The sequence below is a fragment of the Oncorhynchus keta genome, chromosome 30 (assembly GCF_023373465.1).
Source record: "Oncorhynchus keta strain PuntledgeMale-10-30-2019 chromosome 30, Oket_V2, whole genome shotgun sequence".
In the NCBI taxonomy this organism is placed as follows: Eukaryota; Metazoa; Chordata; class Actinopteri; order Salmoniformes; family Salmonidae; genus Oncorhynchus; species Oncorhynchus keta.
Genome location: NC_068450.1, coordinates 60,361,108 through 60,380,566, shown reverse-complemented (window position 1 = coordinate 60,380,566; position 19,459 = coordinate 60,361,108). Strand labels below are relative to the sequence as shown.

Below are 19,459 nucleotides of genomic sequence, written 5' to 3'. Positions count from 1 at the left end.
GATTAGAGTTCAATGGGACAGCCTTGGGGGATTAGAGTTCAATGGGACAGCCTTGGGGGATTAGAGTTCAATGGGACAGCCTTGGGGGATTAGAGTTCAATGGGACAGCCTTGGGGGATTAGAGTTCAATGGGACAGCCTTGGGGGATTAGAGTTCAATGCAGCAGCCTTGGGGGATTAGAGTTCAATGGGACAGCCTTGGGGGATTAGAGTTAGCAATGGGACAGCCTTGGGGATTAGAGTTCAATGGGACAGCCTTGGGGGATTAGAGTTCAGTTCAATGGGACAGCCTTGGGGGATTAGAGTGCAATGGGACAGCCTTGGGGGATTAGGGGATTAGTGTTCAATGGGACAGCCTTGGGGGATTATAGTTCAATGGGACAGCCTTGGGGGATTAGAGTTCAATGGGACAGCCTTGGGGGATTAGATTAGCCTTGGGTTCAATGGGACAGCCTTGGGGGGATTAGAGTTCAATGGGACAGCCTTGGGGGGATTAGAGTTCAATGGGACAGCCTTGGGGGGATTAGAGTTCAATGGGACAGCCTTGGGGGGATTAGAGTTCAATGGGACAGCCTTGGGGGGATTAGAGTTCAATGGGACAGCCTTGGGGGGATTAGAGTTCAATGGGACAGCCTTGGGGGGATTAGAGTTCAATGGGACAGCCTTGGGGGGATTAGAGTGCAATGGGACAGCCTTGGGGGGATTAGAGTTCAATGGGACAGCCTTGGGGGGAATAGAGTTCAATGGGACAGCCTTGGGGGGATTAGAGTTCAATGGGACAGCCTTGGGGGGATTAGAGTGCAATGGGACAGCCTTGGGGGGATTAGAGTTCAATGGGACAGCCTTGGGGGGATTAGAGTTCAATGGGACAGCCTTGGAGGGATTAGAGTTCAATGGGACAACCTTGGGGGGATTAGAGTGCCATGGGACAGCCTTGGGGGATTAGAGTGCAATGGGACAGCCTTGGGGGGATTAGAGTGCAATGGGACAGCCTTGGGGGAATCAAGGACGTGTGTTGGTGTTTTAAACAGACCAATGGGCTTTTATTAGGTACTTCTGCACCGCTAACAGACTCTTAATACCACCACTGATATAAACATGTGAGAACATGTAGACCGTCCTCCATTCACCTCTCCTTCTTTCACCCTTAGGGGATAAACAGACACCATATTAGAATGGATAAATGCTGGTCCTTGGTCCGTGCGCATGTGGAGTGTGTGACGTAAATTGCGTGGGTGTGGGTAATTGGCTAAACGGATGGTTACGTCAAAAGTTCAACTCATCTGAAAATGGATGAAAATTGTATGGATATGGACACCTCACCTACGCTGACCCTACGACTCCCATTGAGATTGGAAATCACTAGGGCCAAGGACCTCACAATACAATACTATCACAATACTTAGGTGCCGATACGATATGTTTTGCGATTCGATACTGGGGTTTTATTCGCGATTTGATGTTCCAAACTTTTTGCTCACCATATGTCTGCTGCGGAGAGACGAGAGAGCATGAGAAAATACATTTTCAGGCATCATGGAAATAAAAGTGCTATTTAAAACGAAGATTAGGAACAAGCTATAGGATGAAAAATGTCCAGAGTTTTAGCGTAGGTACAGCCGACTAGCTGTAGCTAACATTGCCAAGCAAAAAAAATGTAATATATAATATACAGTATGTATACACTAATCAATACTTTGAGTCAATGTATCGATATAATATCGTCCAAAATAATAATGCGATATGTAAATGTACTCCCCCCCCCATCCCTAGACACCACGGATAAAGGTCAAATCAACAAGCCAGTCTGGTCTCACCATTATACATTATACTTTCACCATCATTTTCTTCTCTTCTCTGTAGTTTCTTCCGCTCTTTTTGATCGGGAACCAGGGTGTTGTGTGTGTGTGTGTGTGTGTGTGTGTGTGTGTGTGTGTGTGTGTGTGTGTGTGTGTGTGTGTGTGTGTGTGTGTGTGTGTGTGTGTGTGTGTGTGTGTGTGTGTCAGGAAGTGCACATGCGGTGTTGTACTCTTTGATGATAAAGGACTAAGGTCCCTCATATATACTGTCATCTGGAGGATAGCTGGAGGGCTGACAACACACACACACGCCCCACCCCCACACACACAGAGAAAAATAATTTGCTACAGGGTGACTGTCTAAATGATTGAACGCTATTTTTCTCTCCTTCCTTCTTTCTCTCCCTCCTTCCCCCCCCACTCCTCCTTTTCTGTCAACTCACAGGTGGTGTCCTCCCATCAGAAACACACTGAGACCAGCTTGACAGCACAGGACAGAAGGAGAGAGAGAGAGAGAGAGAGAGAGAGAGAGAGAGAGAGAGAGAGAAGAGAGAGAGAGAGAGAGGGGAGAGAGAGAGAGAGAGAGAGAGAGAGAGAGAGAGAGAGAGAGAGAGAGAGAGAGAGAGAGAGAGAGAGAGAGAGTCGACATCTGTGAATCACATCAAGGCAGCTGTGGTTAGAGTCTACTGCAGTTATTTTACGAACGAGACGCAGAGAGGGGGACTGAAGTGGAGAGAAGGAGAGAGAAGGACAAAAGGAGGGGGGGCCTGGGTGAGTTTCCAAGCCGAGGACGGTGAACCCTGATCGGGGGCTCTTTCAGACGACAGTGGGGTTAGACCAGGCCCCTGGAGTTCCTTTGGAGAGATGAGGACCTCTGAGAAGACAGTGTTTATTGAAAATCAAATGAATCCTGACTCTAATGGATCCTGTGATTACAACATGGATTGACCTTTTCTTCTTCTCATCTGAAGGGATATTTTCGTTTTTTTATGTGGATGTTTTTCTGTGTGGAAATGTGTCTATTTTTTCTAAACGAATTTGGAGTTTCAAGTCTTTCTGGTGTGGATTTTAAGGAGGCTGTTTAGTTGACTGTGGATCTGAAACTGCCCCATTCATCTGAAGGGATCTAAACAATAACTATTTTGGCCTTGGATTTCTTTCACATATCATTCTTTGCTGGAGTTTTGTGTTTTTTTCCAATATGTTTTTTTATGCAGTAATTGAGACTGCTTTGTAACCTTGGTAACCAAGCGGTAACCAAGCGGTAACCATGGCAGCAGCCTATCGCGTGGTAGTGAGCAGTGTTAGTTGCTACAGCAGCGTGGTGGTGGACCGTCGGGCTCAGAGTCACGCGGTGCACTACTGCTCCGGGTCATGTGGGGCGCTGTCCCAGGGACTGGACTGTACTGTGGTCCATCGCAGCACCTGCTCTGAGCTGCTGACCGCCCCCTCACACACACACGCTCACACACACCCCGACCCCTCACACACATTCACACACAACCTGACCCGAAACGCGAACTCTCCTCACCAAATCCCCAACAGCTGTAAATTTAGTATCACCAGCTCTATCGGGAGTTTTGGTGTTCCTAATGATCCGAACAGTGTGTATGGTGTGGTGGGGGAGGACAGTCCTCCATGGCGAGGTAAGAAGGCCAACACTACCACCACTACTACCAGCTCTGGTCCTGACCGGCCTCTCCAGAGCTCTGCCAGTCTGAAGGACATCACAGGAGAAGCCATCAACCTGGCCAGTGGCAAACTCAAAGAGTTCTCCTTCGAGAAGCTCCGCCTCTCCACCAGTCATGTGACCTTCAGGAAAGGTCGCAAGGTCAGGCCGGACTCCTACAGCCGTCGGTCCACGGACCTCGACATCGTCTACGGACACTTCACTGGGAACGTCGGAGGAACGGGGAATGGGACTATTACCGGAAATGGAAACGCCAATGATGAGAACCTGCCTCCTTTCAGCGACACCATCAAGGTGCTCAAAGGCCTATCGCCTGCTAGCATCACCGCCGGGGGCGGGTCTCTATCCACAACCAGCCTATCCAGTGTCTCCAGGGCCGGGGGCGGGTCCACCAGTAGCCTATCCAGCGCCTGCTCTGGTTCCTTGGAGGCGGGGCTAAACACAGTGGCGTCTCTCTACCTCAGCTCATTAGCCGACGAGTCCCTCATCGCCCGGTTACTGGAGAAGACCCGTGCAGGGGAGGAGGGAGGAGTGGGAGGAGCAGGGGGGGAAGACATACGGGCCTGTCTGGACATTCTGGTCAAGTGTTCAGAGGACTTGAAGAAATGTACTGACATCATCAAGCAGTGTATCAGTAGGAAGAGTCCCGGGGAGGGGAGGATGGGGAGCCAGTCCAGAGAGCATCTACAGAGCTGTGATGACTAGACTGAGCTCCTATCTGAGGAAACTGCCTCTAGAGCTGGAGGGGGCTGGGTTAGGGTTAGGGTCAGGGGCTGGAGGTCAAGGGTCAGGGATTGGAGGTAATAGCGAGTTGGCCGAGCTGGTTAGTAGTCTCCATATGCTGCAGCAAGCTGCTGTCCCCTTCTCACCCATATTTGGGAATGATCAACCGCCACGGTATGAGGACGTTGTTCAGAACCCTCCCTTACCCAAGAGCAGGGATATACTGCCACCCTCGTCACTCGCTCCAGGCTCTTCTCTCTCTTTGTCCACTATGCCTGAGACAGCAGGGAGACATAAGGTTCAGACCAACGGGCTGCAGCACACACACACTCTATCACACACACACTCTCCCTCACCGCACACACACACGTTGTCTATTTCTACCCCTCCATCCCAGGCACACACACCTTCATCACAAACTCACACTCCGTCAGCGCGCACACACACTCCGTCCATCTCCCCCATGGAGGCTCTCTTCATTGAGGAGGACGCAGACCTGGGAAGGGGGCTGAACAGGGCTTCCAGACACACACACTCACACACCCCGACCAGAAGCCTCACACACACTCACAGTCGGAACGGGACAGCTTTTAGTCCACACACACCCCCCAGCTCCGCGCACACACACCTCAGCCCCAATCTGTCACACGTACACGTTACACACACACTCCAGTCTGCTGGTGAAGACCTCACCTGCCCCCCAACCTCCGAACACACCCCTCCTGTCACTCATAGAGACCACGACATCGACAGGCTTCTGATGGACTTGGAGTGTCTGTCACAGAGCATGGGTCGGGAGAGAGACCGAGTCAGAGAGGGAGAGAGAGAAAGAGAGGCGGAGCCCCCTCTCCCCGTTAAGACCAGACAGAGGGGGACAGAACAGGGGAACACCTCCACACAAACGCAACCCTCTCTCCAGACACAAACCCAAATCAACCCCCAGGCTCAAAGGCCTGTTCCTGTTAGCCACCTAACCGCTAACGCCCAGGCCACTAGGTCGACCCCCAGCTCCCCTGCTCCTCTTCTCCAGGCAGAGGGCAGCGTGGTGGGGCTGGGAGATGAGGAGGACAGGGCCCTGCTGCTGAGGATCCTGGAGAGCATTGAGAGCTTTGCCCAGGAGCTGGTGGACTCTGGGGGTAGTCCTGGGAACACTGGGAAGACTGGGGCTCAGAGCAAAGAGAATGAGGTGATGAGACTCCTACAGGACACTCTGGCTACTGCAGCCAAGACTGACACTCTGACGCAGGCCAAACTACCTGGATCTCCACCCGCTGCGCAAGGTGACTGTCCGTGTCCATCTATTCCTATTTACGGTATTGTGTATATGTTGCACGGTTCTTCTTTCTATGTATGTGAACTGAACTGTGTCTTTACCTACAGATGTATCCACGCCTGCACCCAGACCTACATCAGGTGCTGTATCCACGCCTGCACCCAGACCTACATCCGGTGCTGTATCCACCACGCCTGCACCCAGACCTACATCCGGTGCTGTATCCACGCCTGCACCCAGACCTACATCAGGTGCTGTATCCACGCCTGTACCCAGACCTACATCCGGTGCTGTATCCACGCCTGCACCCAAACCTACATCTGGTGCTGTATCCACGCCTGCACCCAGACCTACATCTGGTGCTGTATCCACGCCTGCACCCAGACCTACATCTGGTGCTGTATCCACACCTGCACCCAGACCTACATCTGGAGCTGTTCCTACAGCTCTACCTGTCTCTTCAGCTCACCCACCTGTCCCTGTTCCTGTCCCTGTCCCCACAACCCTAGCAGAGTCTGTCGCTACAGACCATGCTACACCTTCTGCCCTACCCACACCTGTTCCACCCCCTACAGTCGTACCCACACCTGTTCCACCCCCTACAGTCGTACCCACACCTTCAGAAGCAGCCGCTAGACGTGAACATCCTCCTGTAGCTGACCTGACAGCGGTACTTACCACCACGGCCACCCCTCCACCGGCTGTAACACATGTCCCCTCCCCTGTCCCGCCCCCTACACCCACACCTGGAGAGGCACCTGTCGCTGCTCCTCCTGTTGCCGTGAGACACCCGATTGCCCCTAGCGATGTGGTTGCCCTGAGAGACATCGGCTCGACGCTGCTCATCCAGCAGACGCCCGAGGTGATCAGAGTGAGTACCCCTGACTGACGTGTGTGTGTGTGTGTGCGTGCGTGCGTGTGCGTGCGTGTGTGCGTGCGTGCGCGTGTGTGTGTGTGTGTGTGTGTCAGGCTGTCAGACTTCTATTAGTCAGGTCTACCTGCCTCTTCCTCTAATACTATTGCTGCTGAAGGAGACTACTTTCTCTGTGTTCTAGTTGAGAGATGTATTGCTGGTTGGATATGTGTATATGTGTTAGCTGAGAGAGAGAGAAATAGATTAAGGGAGAGGGAAGCAGAGAGAGATAGTGAGGCAGAGAGAGAGGGAGGCAGAGAGAGAGAGTGAGGCAGAGAGAGAGGGACAGAGAGAGCGAGAGAGACAGAGGGGTGCATGCAGAGAGGCAGAGAGAAAGGGAGGCAGAGACAGTGAGGGAGGCAGAGAGAGAGGTAGGCAGAGAGAGAGGGAGGCAGAGAGAGAGGGAGGCAGAGACAGTGAGGGAGGCAGAGACAGTGAGGGAGGCAGAGAGAGAGGGAGGCAGAGAGAGAGGGAGGCAGAGACAGTGAGGGAGGCAGAGACAGTGAGGGAGGCAGAGACAGTGAGGGAGGCAGAGAGAGAGGGAGGCAGAGACAGGAAGGGAGGCAGAGACAGGGAGGGAGGCAGAGACAGGGAGGCAGAGACAGAGAGGGAGGCAGAAATAGGGAGGGAGTCAGAGACAGAGAGGGAGGAAGAGACAGGGAGGGAGGCAGAGACAGAGAGGGAGGCAGAGACAGGGAGGGAGGCAGAGACAGGGAGGGAGGCTGAGACAGGGTGGGAGGCAGAGACAGAGAGGGAGGCAGAGACAGGGAGGGAGGCAGAGACAGGGAGGGAGGCAGAGAAAGGGAGGGAGGCAGAAACAGGGTGGGAAGCAGAGACAGAGAGGGAGGCAGAGCCAGGGAGGGAGGCAGAGACAGGGAGGGAGGCAGAGACAGGGAGGGAGGCAGAGACAGGGAGGGAGGCAGAGACAGAGAGGGAGGCAGAGACAGGGAGGGAGGCAGAGACAGGGTGGGAGGCAGAGACAGAGAGGGAGGCAGAGACAGGGAGGGAGGCAGAGACAGGGAGGGAGGCAGAGACAGGGAGGGAGGCAGAGCGAGAGGGAGGCAGAGACAGGGAGGGAGGCAGAGACAGGGAGGGAGGCAGAGACAGAGAGGGAGGCAGAGACAGGGAGGGAGGCAGAGACAGGGAGGGAGGCAGAGACAGAGAGGGAGGCAGAGAGAGAGGGAGGCAGAGACAGGGAGGGAGGCAGAGACAGGGAGGGAGGCAGAGAGAGAGAGAAAGGAAGAGGTGGAGACAAAGTGGTGGCCAGCTCTCTACTCTCCTCTGGAATGTTTGGGGTAGTTTAGGGCTTTGTGCTGTCACAGGAGACAGAGCATTATTGCTCTGTGTTTGTGTGTGTGCGTGTGTGTGTCAGTATGTTAAAGTGGGGGTACTTTAGGTTCCTGGGTGTTCCGTCAGTGCTGGGTGCCATGGTAACGTCATAAATACAGTGCCTTCAGAAAGTATTCACACCCTTTGACTTATTCCACATTTTGTTTTGTTACAGCCTGAATTTGAAATGCATGAAATATCGTTTTTGCTCACCCATCTACGCACAATACCACATAATGACAAAGTGAAAACATGTTTTAGACATTTTTGCATACTTATTGTAAATGAAATACAGAAATATCTAGTTTACATAAGTATCCACACCAATACATGTTAGAAGCACCTTTGGCAGTGATTATAGCTGTGAGTCTTTCTGGGTCACTAAGAGCTTTGTACACTTGGATTGTACAATATTTGCACATGATTCTTTTTAAAATTCTTCAAGCTCTGTCAAGTTGGTTGTTAATCATTGCTAGACAGCCATTTTCACATCTTGCCATAGATTTTCAAGCTGATTTTAAGTCAAAGCTGTAACTAGGCCATTCAGGGACATTCAATATTGTCTTGGTAAACAACTCTAGTGTAGATAAGTGTTTTGGGGTTAATGTCCTGTTGAAAGGTGAATTTGTCAGCAGTGTCCGTTGGAAAGCAGACTGAACCAGGTTTTCCTCCAGGATATTGCCGGTGCTTTGCTCTATTCCGTTTCTTTTTCATTTGATTTATCCTAATAATAACAAGCAAACCCATAACACTCACCACCATTCTGGAAAATATAAAGAGTGATACTCAGTGATGTGTTGTGTTGGATTTACCCCAAACATAACTTTATGTCCTGAATAGAAATCGTTCATTTCTTTGCCACATTTTTTGTACAGTATTACTCTAGTTCCTTGTTGCAAACAGGATGCATGTTTTGAAATATTTGTAATTCTGTACAGGCTTCCTTCTTTTCACTCTGTCATTTAGGTTAGTATTGTGGAGTTACTACAATGTTGTTGATCCATCCTCAGTTTCCTCCTATCACAGCCATTAAACTCTGTAACACCATAGTACCCTCCAAGCTCGTCATCAAGCTCGAGACCCTGGGTCTCGACCCCGCCCTGTGCAACTGGGTACTGGACTTCCTGACGGGCCGCCCCCAGGTGGTGAGGGTAGGCAACAACATCTCCATCCCGCTGATCCTCAACACTGGGGCCCCACAAGGGTGCGTTCTGAGCCCTCTCCTGTACTCCCTGTTCACCCACGACTGCGTGGCCACGCACGCCTCCAACTCAATCATCAAGTTTGCGGACGACACAACAGTGGTAGGCTTGATTACCAACAACGACGAGACGGCCTACAGGGAGGAGGTGAGGGCCCTCGGAGTGTGGTGTCAGGAAAATACCCTCACACTCAACGTCAACAAAGCTAAGGAGATGATTGTGGACTTCAGGAAACAGCAGAGGGAACACCCCCCTATCCACATCGATGGAACAGTAGTGGAGAGGGTAGCAAGTTTTAAGTTCCTCGGCATACACATCACAGACAAACTGAATTGGTCCACCCACACAGACAGCATCACGAAGAAGGCGCAGCAGCGCCTCTTCAACCTCAGGAGGCTGAAGAAATTCGGCTTGTCACCAAAAGCACTCACAAACTTCTACAGATGCACAATCGAGAGCATCCTGGCGGGCTGTATCACCGCCTGGTACGGCAACTGCTCCGCCCACAACCGTAAGGCTCTCCAGAGGGTAGTGAGGTCTGCACAACGCATCACCGGGGGCAAACTACCTGCCCTCCAGGACACCTACTCCACCCGATGTTACAGGAAGGCCATAAAGATCATCAAGGCTCCCTTATATAATGTTACATACCCTACATTATTCATCTCATATGCATACGTATATACTGTACTCTATATCATCGACTGCATCCTTATGTAATACATGTATCACTAGCCACTTGAACTATGCCACTTTGTTTACATACTCATCTCATATGTATATACTGTACTCGATACCATCTACTGTATCTTGCCTATGCTGCTCTGTACCATCACTCATTCATATATCTTTATGTACATATTCTTTATCCCCTTACACTGTGTATAAGACAGTAGTTTTGGAATTGTTAGTTAGATTACTTGTTGGTTATTACTGCATTGTCGGAACGAGAAGCACAAGCATTTCGCTACACTTGCATTAACATCTGCTAACCATGTGTATGTGACAAATAACATTTGATTTGATTTGATTTGATTTGTTTTAAAGTCACCATTGGCCTCATGGTGAAATCCCAGAGCTGTTTCCTTCCTCTACAGCATCTGAATGACTTTCATGTTTAATTCATTTGTAAAAATGTCTGAAAACATAACTCCGTTTTGACATTATGGGGTATTGTGTTTAGACCAGTGACACAACATCTCAATTGAATCCATTTTAAATTCTGTCTGTAACACAACAACATGTGGAGAAAGTCAAGGGGTGTGAACACTTCCTGAAGGCCCTGTATGTGGCCTACATATCAACATGGAGTAAGGTTACAGCGCATGGTCAATCAACAGACAGGAGAGGTAGACGGAAAGAGAGATGGAGGGATGACAAGGAGAGAGAGAGAGAGAGAGAGAGAGAGAGAGAGAGAGAGAGAGAGAGAGAGAGAGAGAGAGAGAGAGAGAGAGAGAGAGAGAGAGAGAGAGAGAGAGAGAGAGAGAGAGAGAGAGAGAGAGAGAGAGAGAGAGAGAGAGAGAAATGTAGATGAAGTGGTCCACTCACAGGCTCTCCTCTCTGATTGGTTGAAGTGTTATTTTGGGACCAGTCTCTGTTGTTGTAGCAGAACGGGTGTGTGCGTGTGTGTGTGTGTGTGTGTGTGTGAGTGAGGGGCTGATTTGAGCACAGCAGGAGAGGGTGGGGGCTGTTGGCATTGGGAATGTTAATGGTGTTGTTACCAAGCACACACACACACGCACACGCACACTCTAGGCTGACAGATAGAGGTGTGATGGGGACCTAAATCTGTCTACTACGGCATCTTGCTAACAGACTCACTGTCGCCACAGTGTAAACGGACCCTGTGTGTGTGTGTGTGTGTGTGTGTGTGTGTGTGTGTGTGTGTGTGTGTGTGTGTGTGTGTGTGTGTGTGTGTGTGTGTGTGTGTGTGTGTGTGTGTGTGTGTGTGTGTGTGTGTGTGTGTGTGTGTGTGTGTGTGTGTGTGTGTGTGTGTGTGTGTGTGTGTGTGTGTGTGTGTTTGTGTGTGTGTCTGTCGCCAAAGGGTAGGCTGACCCATTGCTACTGTTAGGTCACAGCTGAGTTTAGGAATAGCTATGTGTGTGTGTGTGTGTGTGTGTGTGTGTGTGTGTGTGTGTGTGTGTGTGTGTGTGTGTGTGTGTGTGTGTGTGTGTGTGTGTGTGTGTGTGTGTGTGTGTGTGTGTGTGTGTGTGTGTGCTTTCTGACACCCGAAGCCTCTTTGGCACTCTGAGAATTATGCAAATACACCCCAGCGCCAACCCCGCCCCATGTCCTAATTAAACATTACCCTGTCAGTCACACTGAAGTGCGACACAGGGGTCCAAAGGCAGTGTGTGTGTGTGTGTGTGTGTGTGTGTGTGTGTGTGTGTGTGTGTGTGTGTGTGTGTGTGTGTGTGTGTGTGTGTGTGTGTGTGTGTGTGTGTGTGTGTGTGTGTGTGTGTGTGTGTGTCTGGTGACAGAGTAATATAGGCCTTTCTGCACCTGTCAGAGTGTACCCATTAATCACCATGGAGACCAGGAGGCAAGGCCAGATGAATCCAAGGCCAGGCAAGCCAGTCGAATGCAGAGCAGAGAGCAAGACAAGACTAGCAGAACAGACAGTAGAGAGCAGACTAGCCATTTGGAGCCCAGAACTGAAATGAGGGATAGCCAACCCTCCTCCTACCCTTCTACAGTGACTGCATTTCAAATGGCACCCTATTCCCTTGACCAGGGCCCTAGGCACTAGGGTGCCATTCGGGATGAAGCCAGGCACAAGATAATAGAGCTGAAGGAAAACGTGTGAGAAAGAGAAGAGGTCGACAAGATGAATGGAGGGCTAAACAACAGGGGTTGTTGTCTTGGGGTCGGTACTTAATGACATCAGCTCCCGAATGCTTGCACAGGAAATTAGGTCACAGTAGGAAGCTCAGCCAAGCGGTGAAAGAAGCCCCCTCCCCCACTTTCCCACTACTTCCCTCTCACACAAAAATACACACACAGACACACCTTGGACTCATGGAGTCAGTGTTGCTGTGTGTAAGGATTTTCCAACACTCACAATAGCCTCCAAGGTTAGCCACCCACACACACACACACACGAAGCCTCCAGTCCCATGGTGACATCATACACCACTCCCAGTGCAGGCTGGGATATTGTCCAAACAATATTTCCCAGACACACACACATTGAAAGAGAGAGTATAGAGAACAACATCTGAAGAACTACACTTGATGCCATCACATTCCTCTACACACACACACACACACACACACACACACACACACACACACACACACACACACACACACACACACACACACACACACACACACACACACACACACACACACACACACACACACACACACACACAAACACACAGAGGTAAGGATTAACATGTAACAGTCTCTGGTCACCTTAGTAACCATTGTCTGTTTACACAACTTCCTACATTTGTAATAAGTGTGTGTGTGTGTGTGTGTGTCCTGCAGCTCTCTGCTGTCATCTAGTTTTACTCTGCTGTTAACACACAGAGTTAAACAGGAGACATTCACCAGGGGCAACTTCATCCTCCTCCTGCTTCATCTAGGAGCTCTGCCTCCATCTCCTGGAGGAGAGGGGTACTGCAGTACAAGAGGTCTGTTGGAGGAGAGGGGTACTGCAGTACAAGAGGTCTGTTGGAGGAGATGGGTACTGCAGTACAAGAGGTCTGCTGGAGGACAGGGGTACTGCAGTACAAGAGGTCTGCTGGAGGAGAGGGGTACTGCAGTACAAGAGGTCTGCTGGAGGACAGGGGTACTGCAGTACAAGAGGTCTGCTGGGGGAGAGGGGTACTGCAGTACAAGAGGTCTGCTGGAGGACAGGGGTACTGCAGTACAAGAGGTCTGCTGGAGGAGAGGGGTACTGCAGTACAAGAGGTCTGCTGGAGGACAGGGGTACTGCAGTACAAGAGGTCTGCTGGGGGAGAGGGGTACTGCAGTACAAGAGGTCTGCTGGAGGACAGGGGTACTGCAGTACAAGAGGTCTGCTGGAGGAGAGGGGTACTGCAGTACAAGAGGTCTGCTGGAGGAGAGGGGTACTGCAGTACAAGAGGTCTGCTGGAGGAGAGGGGTACTGCAGTACAAGAGGTCTGCTGGAGGACAGGGGTACTGCAGTACAAGAGGTCTGCTGGGGGAGAGGGGTACTGCAGTACAAGAGGTCTGCTGGAGGACAGGGGTACTGCAGTACAAGAGGTCTGCTGGGGGAGAGGGGTACTGCAGTACAAGAGGTCTGCTGGAGGACAGGGGTACTGCAGTACAAGAGGTCTGCTGGGGAGAGGGGTACTGCAGTACAAGAGGTCTGCTGGGGGAGAGGGGTACTGCAGTACAAGAGGTCTGCTGGGGGACAGGGGTACTTCAGTACAAGAGGTCTGCTGGAGGACAGGGGTACTGCAGTACAAGAGGTCTGCTGGGGGAGAGGGGTACTGCAGTACAAGAGGTCTGCTGGAGGACAGGGGTACTGCAGTACAAGAGGTCTGCTGGGGGAGAGGGGTACTGCAGTACAAGAGGTCTGCTGGGGGAGAGGGGTACTGCAGTACAAGAGGTCTGCTGGGGGAGAGGGGTACTGCAGTACAAGAGGTCTGCTGGGGGAGAGGGGTACTGCAGTACAAGAGGTCTGCTGGGGGAGAGGGGTACTGCAGTACAAGAGGTCTGCTGGGGGAGAGGGGTACTGCTACAGCCCTACAGGTGTACAGGGGAGGGTAAAGGAGGAGAGAAGAGATGGAGGAGCAGGTGTTTATCTGGATCTGAGTGGGTCTAGGAGAGAGAGAACATATATGTTACAGTGCAATCTGGCAGGTTTCTGAAATAGTTAAGAAATAGTCTGTGTTATGTGTTAATATAATAATAATAATATAATAATATATGCTATTTAGCAGACGCTTTTATCCAAAGCGACTTACAGTCATGTGTGCATACATTCTACGTATGGGTGGTCCCGGGAATCGAACTCACTACCCTGGCGTTACAAGCGCCATGCTCTACCAACTGTGCTACAGAAGGACCGTTAACTACTGGGTCTGGTCAGCTTCTAACTCAGACACATAGTGCCCTCTTTTCTGCGGATGTGCGCGCGCGAGTGTGTGTGTGTGTGTGTGTGTGTGTGTGTGTGTTGGGAGAGGAAGTGAGTCTGGGAATAGAGCAGAGATGTGAAATGGGTTTCCTCGTTGTTGGCACGGTTGCCCTTAGAACATTCCGACCGATGCAGCCAATCCAAGCCAAGGGTCGTTACCACAGAGATGGCATTTATGCATGCCTATTTTCAAGTATGTGTGTGTGAAGTCTGCCTAGTTGCTGCAGCAGAAATAAGCCTATAGAGTTAAGCCAACCACTTGTACCATTTGACAACAATAAAGGACATCACAGTGACACTGGCAGTTCATTCTATGGCACTTTCATAAATGTTGTTGTGAAAACAAGTACCCAACTGTTGTTGATTTGAGTGTACAAGCCAGTCCAACTTAATTATAACACTCTTCTTACACCACACGTCAATAACAAAGTACTTCCAGCTAATGCAGTAGCTATCGCTGGTGGATAAGGGAAGGTAGCATGTGTTGAAGGTGTGTTGACCTTTCTCTGAAATATTGCTGTAATTTCACATGATGCTTCCACTTTAAAAGAATAACAACTTGTTTGTAATTGTTTACTTAAAAGTGAAGAGATTAGGGGAGGAGAGAAGAGAGGAGGAGAGGGGAGGGGAGGAGAGAAGAGAGGAGGGAGGCGGAAAGCGAAAAGAGGAGGGTAGACGAAAAGGGAGGGCAGGAGAGGGGAGTAGAGAAGAGAGGAGGAGAGGGGAGGGGAGAAGAGAGGAGGAGAGGGGAGGGAAGAAGAGAGGAGGAGAGGGGGAGGAGAGAAGAGAGGAGGAGAGGGGAGGGGAGAAGAGAGGAGGAGAGGGGAGGGAGAAGAGAGGAGGAGAGGGGAGGAGAGAAGAGAGGAGGAGAGGGGAGGTGAGAAGAGAGGAGGAGAGGGGAGGGGAGAAGAGAGGAGGAGAGGCGAGGGGAGAAGAGAGGAGGAGAGGCGAGGGGAGAAGAGAGGAGGAGAGGGCAGGGGAGAAGAGAGCAGGAGAGGGGAGGAGAGAAGAGAGGAGGGAGGCGGAAAGCGAAAAGAGGAGGGTAGACGAAAAGGGAGGGCAGGAGAGGGGAGGAGAGAAGAGAGGAGGAGAGGGGAGGGGAGAAGAGAGGAGGAGAGGGGAGGGAAGAAGAGAGGAGGAGAGGGGAGGAGAGAAGAGAGGAGGAGAGGGGAGGGGAGAAGAGAGGAGGAGAGGGGAGGGGAGAAGAGAGGAGGAGAGGGGAGGAGAGAAGAGAGGAGGAGAGGGGAGGTGAGAAGAGAGGAGGAGAGGGGAGGGGAGAAGAGAGGAGGAGAGGCGAGGGGAGAAGAGAGGAGGAGAGGCGAGGGGAGAAGAGAGGAGGAGAGGGCAGGGGAGAAGAGAGCAGGAGAGGGGAGGAGAGAAGAGAGGAGGGAGGCGGAAAGCGAAAAGAGGAGGGTAGACGAAAAGGGAGGGCAGGAGAGGGGAGGAGAAAAGAGAGGAGGAGAGGGGAGGGGAGAAAAGAGGAGGGGGGCGGAAAGCGATAAGAGGAGGGTAGAGGAAAAGGGAGGGCAGGAGAGGGGAGGACGAGGCCTAGGGTCAGTCTAGCGGACCGGTTTAAGTCGCTACCTCTGGTGCACAAATACCACTGCAGCATGGACTCAAATCCACTGCTATTACAGTGCTCTCTTTTCTCCTCTTTTCTCTCTAATTCTGTACTGCCCCACTCCTTTACAAAAAGACAAACGAAAAGAAGAAGAGGTTCGGGGAGGAGAGAAGGAGGTAAGCGGAAGAGAGAAGGAGGTAAGGGAAGAAGAGACGAGAAGAGAGGAGAAGCCTGTCAGTTGGTCAGCGAGGAAAAGAGCACGCAGCTGGGTCAATGACATCTGTTCAGGGTCCGCTTACACACACACACACGCACGCACGAACACGCACACACACACACACACACACACACACACACACACACACACACACACACACACACACACACACACACACACACACACACACACACACACACACACACACACAAACACTCATCTGCGCTTATCGCTGAGATTTATGACTCACAAAGTGCAGGGGTGCTTTAGGAACAATCAACCCACGTTTTAGCTGTCACAAATAGCAGATAGCTTTTAGCATGATTCCACTGCCAGCACCGTTTAGCTACATACAGACGGTTTGAAAACCGCTATGCTAATGGTGGACCGAGCTACTAATAATAGCACTGAGCAGATGCAACAGAAAACCACAACAAAGTCGTGTGAGCCACAGAATCATTGAGACAATGTGCATTGCAAATCATGCAGGCAAAGAGAGAAACTTACAGTGCTATTTACAAGTGTTTGAACTTCTCCAGCTCTTGGAGGTGGCAGTGTGTGTGTGTGTGTGTGTGTGTGTGTGTGTGTGTGTGTGTGTGTGTGTGTGTGTGTGTGTGTGTGTGTGTGTGTGTGTGTGTGTGTGTGTGTGTGTGTGTGTGTGTGTGTGTGTGTGTCAAGGATGTGACCTTGGCTTGACAACACTGCACCTGTAAATAATCGTGTGTGTGTGTGTGTGTGTGTGTGTGTGTGTGTGTGTGTGTGTGTGTGTGTGTGTGTGTGTGTGTGTGTGTGTGTGTGTGTGTGTGTGCGTGCGTGCGTGGAGGAGGAGAGCTGAAAACGCAAGGTGACTCCCTCACTGAGGGTTTGTGTCGTACACACGTACACACACACACACACACACACACACACACACACACACACACACACACACACACACACACACACACGATTATTCACTTCATGTCTGATGTTCCTGTCGTAACTCTCTCCCCTCCTGTCAGCTGTAGCGCTCTGTTCAGTTCTACTACCAACTGGTACGTGTGAACAATCCTCTCCTCCAACTTCCTGCAGCGTTTAGTTCCAGCCCTGCTCTAACATACCTGATTCTGTTAGTCAGAGGTTCATCAGGACATTGATTAGCTGAATCAGGTGTGTTAGAGCAAGGCTGGAACAAAGCCCTGCACGCCCTGCACGCCCTGTAGCTCTGTAGTAAGAGGATTGGTCACCCCTGTTATAGATTGTGAGATTCTCCTCGTGCAACCTTCTGCACTACCTGTAACTACGCTGCACCTGGTGAGGCCAGTCGCCACAGATGTTTTACCATTTGGTTAGTGGACTGGGCACTGGTTGACAGGCTAGACATACAGTAGCACTGCAGACCAGCATTGTGGATTCCTGGTAATACACAGCCACGGCCACTAGATGGGGCTGAGCGATCCTCTAGTCCAGACTTCACTCAGAACATCCAGAATACTGTTGAGGCTAACTTTAGCCAGTGATGCTAGGGGATGGGGGGTAGGGGAGCGGGGAACGCTCAGATATGCAACACGACCAAACCAAACCCCCCCGCCCTACCCTTTCGCTCAGGACAGCCGGTGTGTGTGTGTGTGTGTGTGTGTGTGTGTGTGTGTGTGTGTGTGTGTGTGTGTGTGTGTGTGTGTGTGTCGCAGCCAGACCTCGGCCTGTCTCATATTTCCCAGAGTTGGTCTCTCAGTTTGATTCTCAGAGCGACAGGCTACAGAAGCACCGTAGAACCAGAGAACCACAGGGGAGACGGGAACTTTTATACCCCAGAGAGAAGCACTCTGTTGGGCCACGTATAGCCACCGGCTGGCCCGCCGCTATGCTTTTACAAGATACGCTAGGAGCTAACACACGGATAATATCAGTGCATACACACGGATAAGCTACGGACTCAACCCTGAGAGAGAGAGAGAAAATATAGGTGTGTCTGAGTGTGGGTCTACAGTATTTGTCAATATTAGAGAGTGTTTGTGTGGAAGTGAAGCAACAGGAAAGAGTGTTTGTGTGTGTGTGTGTGTGACTAGCAGACATGGAGTGAGAACCAGCTAGCTGCAGGTGGACTCAGAACCGACCTGGAACACTGTCCAGTTGGATCTTCCTTCGTTTCTCTGTGGACTCATTTTCTTCTCTTGGGGGACTCTTTTCTTTTTCGATATATTCTGTTACTCTTTTTGTTCTTGTCTCCTTCAATCTGTTCTCCTGGATACGTGAAAGGAATCATCCCTTGTTCCGTTGGACAGAATGGAGAGAATAAAATACTTTGGAGAAAAGAAATAGAAAGTTGGAATCCATTGCGTGGAGAGAGTGAACAACTGAAAAGAAGAGAGAATTATAGAGCTGTGGTCTGTAGATAGACTGTAGACTCCATGGAGCTGTTGGTTGTCTAGTAGTCCTGTCTGTAATTCTACACCAGAGCCGGTCTGTGGTTCATCTGTCTCTCAGGGGGTTTTGCTGCACCCTCCACAATCACCAGCTGGGAATCTGAATGAACTTTGAACTTGAACCGCAACCTAAGAAACGGATGCAATAAAGTAATCATCGTCACCTTCATCCTCTCCTATCATCGTCACCTTCATCCTCTCCTATCAACGTCAGCTTCATCTTCTCCTATCAACGTCACCTTCATCCTCTCCTATCATCGTCACTTTCATCCTCTCCTATCAACGTCAGCTTCATCCTCTCCTATCATCGTCACCTTCATCCTCTCCTATCATCGTCACTTTCATCCTCTCCTATCAACGTCAGCTTCATCTTCTCCTATCAACGTCACCTTCATCCTCTCATCCTCATCTTCATCCTCTCCTATCATCATCTTCATCCTCTCCTATCATCATCTTCATCCTCTCCTATCATCGTCACCTTCATCCTCTCCTATCAACGTCACCTTCATCCTCTCATCGTCATCTTCATCCTCTCCTATCATCGTCATCTTCATCCTCTCCTATCATCATCTTCATCCTCTCATCGACATCTTCATCCTCTCCTATCGTCATCTTCATCCTCTCCTATCGTCATCTTCATCCTCTCCTATCAACATCATGTTTATCAAGGAGTCTAAAGAGACACTGCGGGGGGACCCTGATTTAAGATGTGAGCTCGCCTTCCTCTCCCGGGGCTGTGACCTCGTACTGCCCTCGCGCTTCAAGAAGAGAATCAAGACGTTCCAGCAACTGCAGGCGCAGGTTGGTAGTACTGGACTGGACTGGACTGGATGATACTGATGCATTACTCACACACACACACACACACACACACACACACACACACACACACACACACACACACACACACACACACACACACACACACACACACACACACACACACACACACACACACACACACACACACACACACACACACACACACACACACACACACACACACACACACACACACACACACACAGGTGTTAAACAGACACACACAAACACTCCCTTTTTCTCACACCAATAACACAAATAAATGCTGGGGAAGACAAGCTATTCTGAGGCAGATACCAGAGTGTTATTTTTAGTCCTGGGGGGCGAGGAGACGGGGTGAGGGGCGGGGAGGGGCAGGGAGGGGGCTGGTTCAGCTGTCCTACTTGATACTCACCCAGTACAGACGCTCAGCA

At 50.8% G+C, this 19,459-nt stretch overlaps 2 protein-coding genes across 3 annotated transcripts in view; both read left to right on the top strand.

Moving 5' to 3' along the window:
* Positions 1-2,368: 2,368 nt before the first annotated feature.
* Positions 2,369-4,142, top strand: LOC127913771 (serine/threonine-protein phosphatase 2A regulatory subunit B'' subunit alpha-like; the record flags this gene model as incomplete). Its single annotated transcript, XM_052487027.1, has 1 exon — positions 2,369-4,142. A coding segment is annotated over exon 1 (1,074 nt), but the record flags the coding sequence as incomplete, so codon positions are not given.
* Positions 4,143-4,172: 30 nt separating this feature from the next.
* Positions 4,173-19,459, top strand: part of LOC127906061 (serine/threonine-protein phosphatase 2A regulatory subunit B'' subunit alpha-like) — a 25,682-nt gene continuing 10,395 nt past the window's right edge. Inside the window, exons 1-2 of one of the 2 annotated variants that reach the window (XM_052488796.1) lie at positions 4,173-5,491; positions 5,592-6,355. In XM_052488796.1, the coding sequence (XP_052344756.1) occupies positions 4,186-5,491; positions 5,592-6,355 (2,070 nt within the window). In that variant the 5' untranslated portion in view covers positions 4,173-4,185. Of the gene's footprint in view, positions 5,492-5,591; positions 6,356-17,476; positions 19,026-19,459 lie in introns of those variants that run through there. The other variant, XM_052488797.1, reaches the window with a different exon arrangement.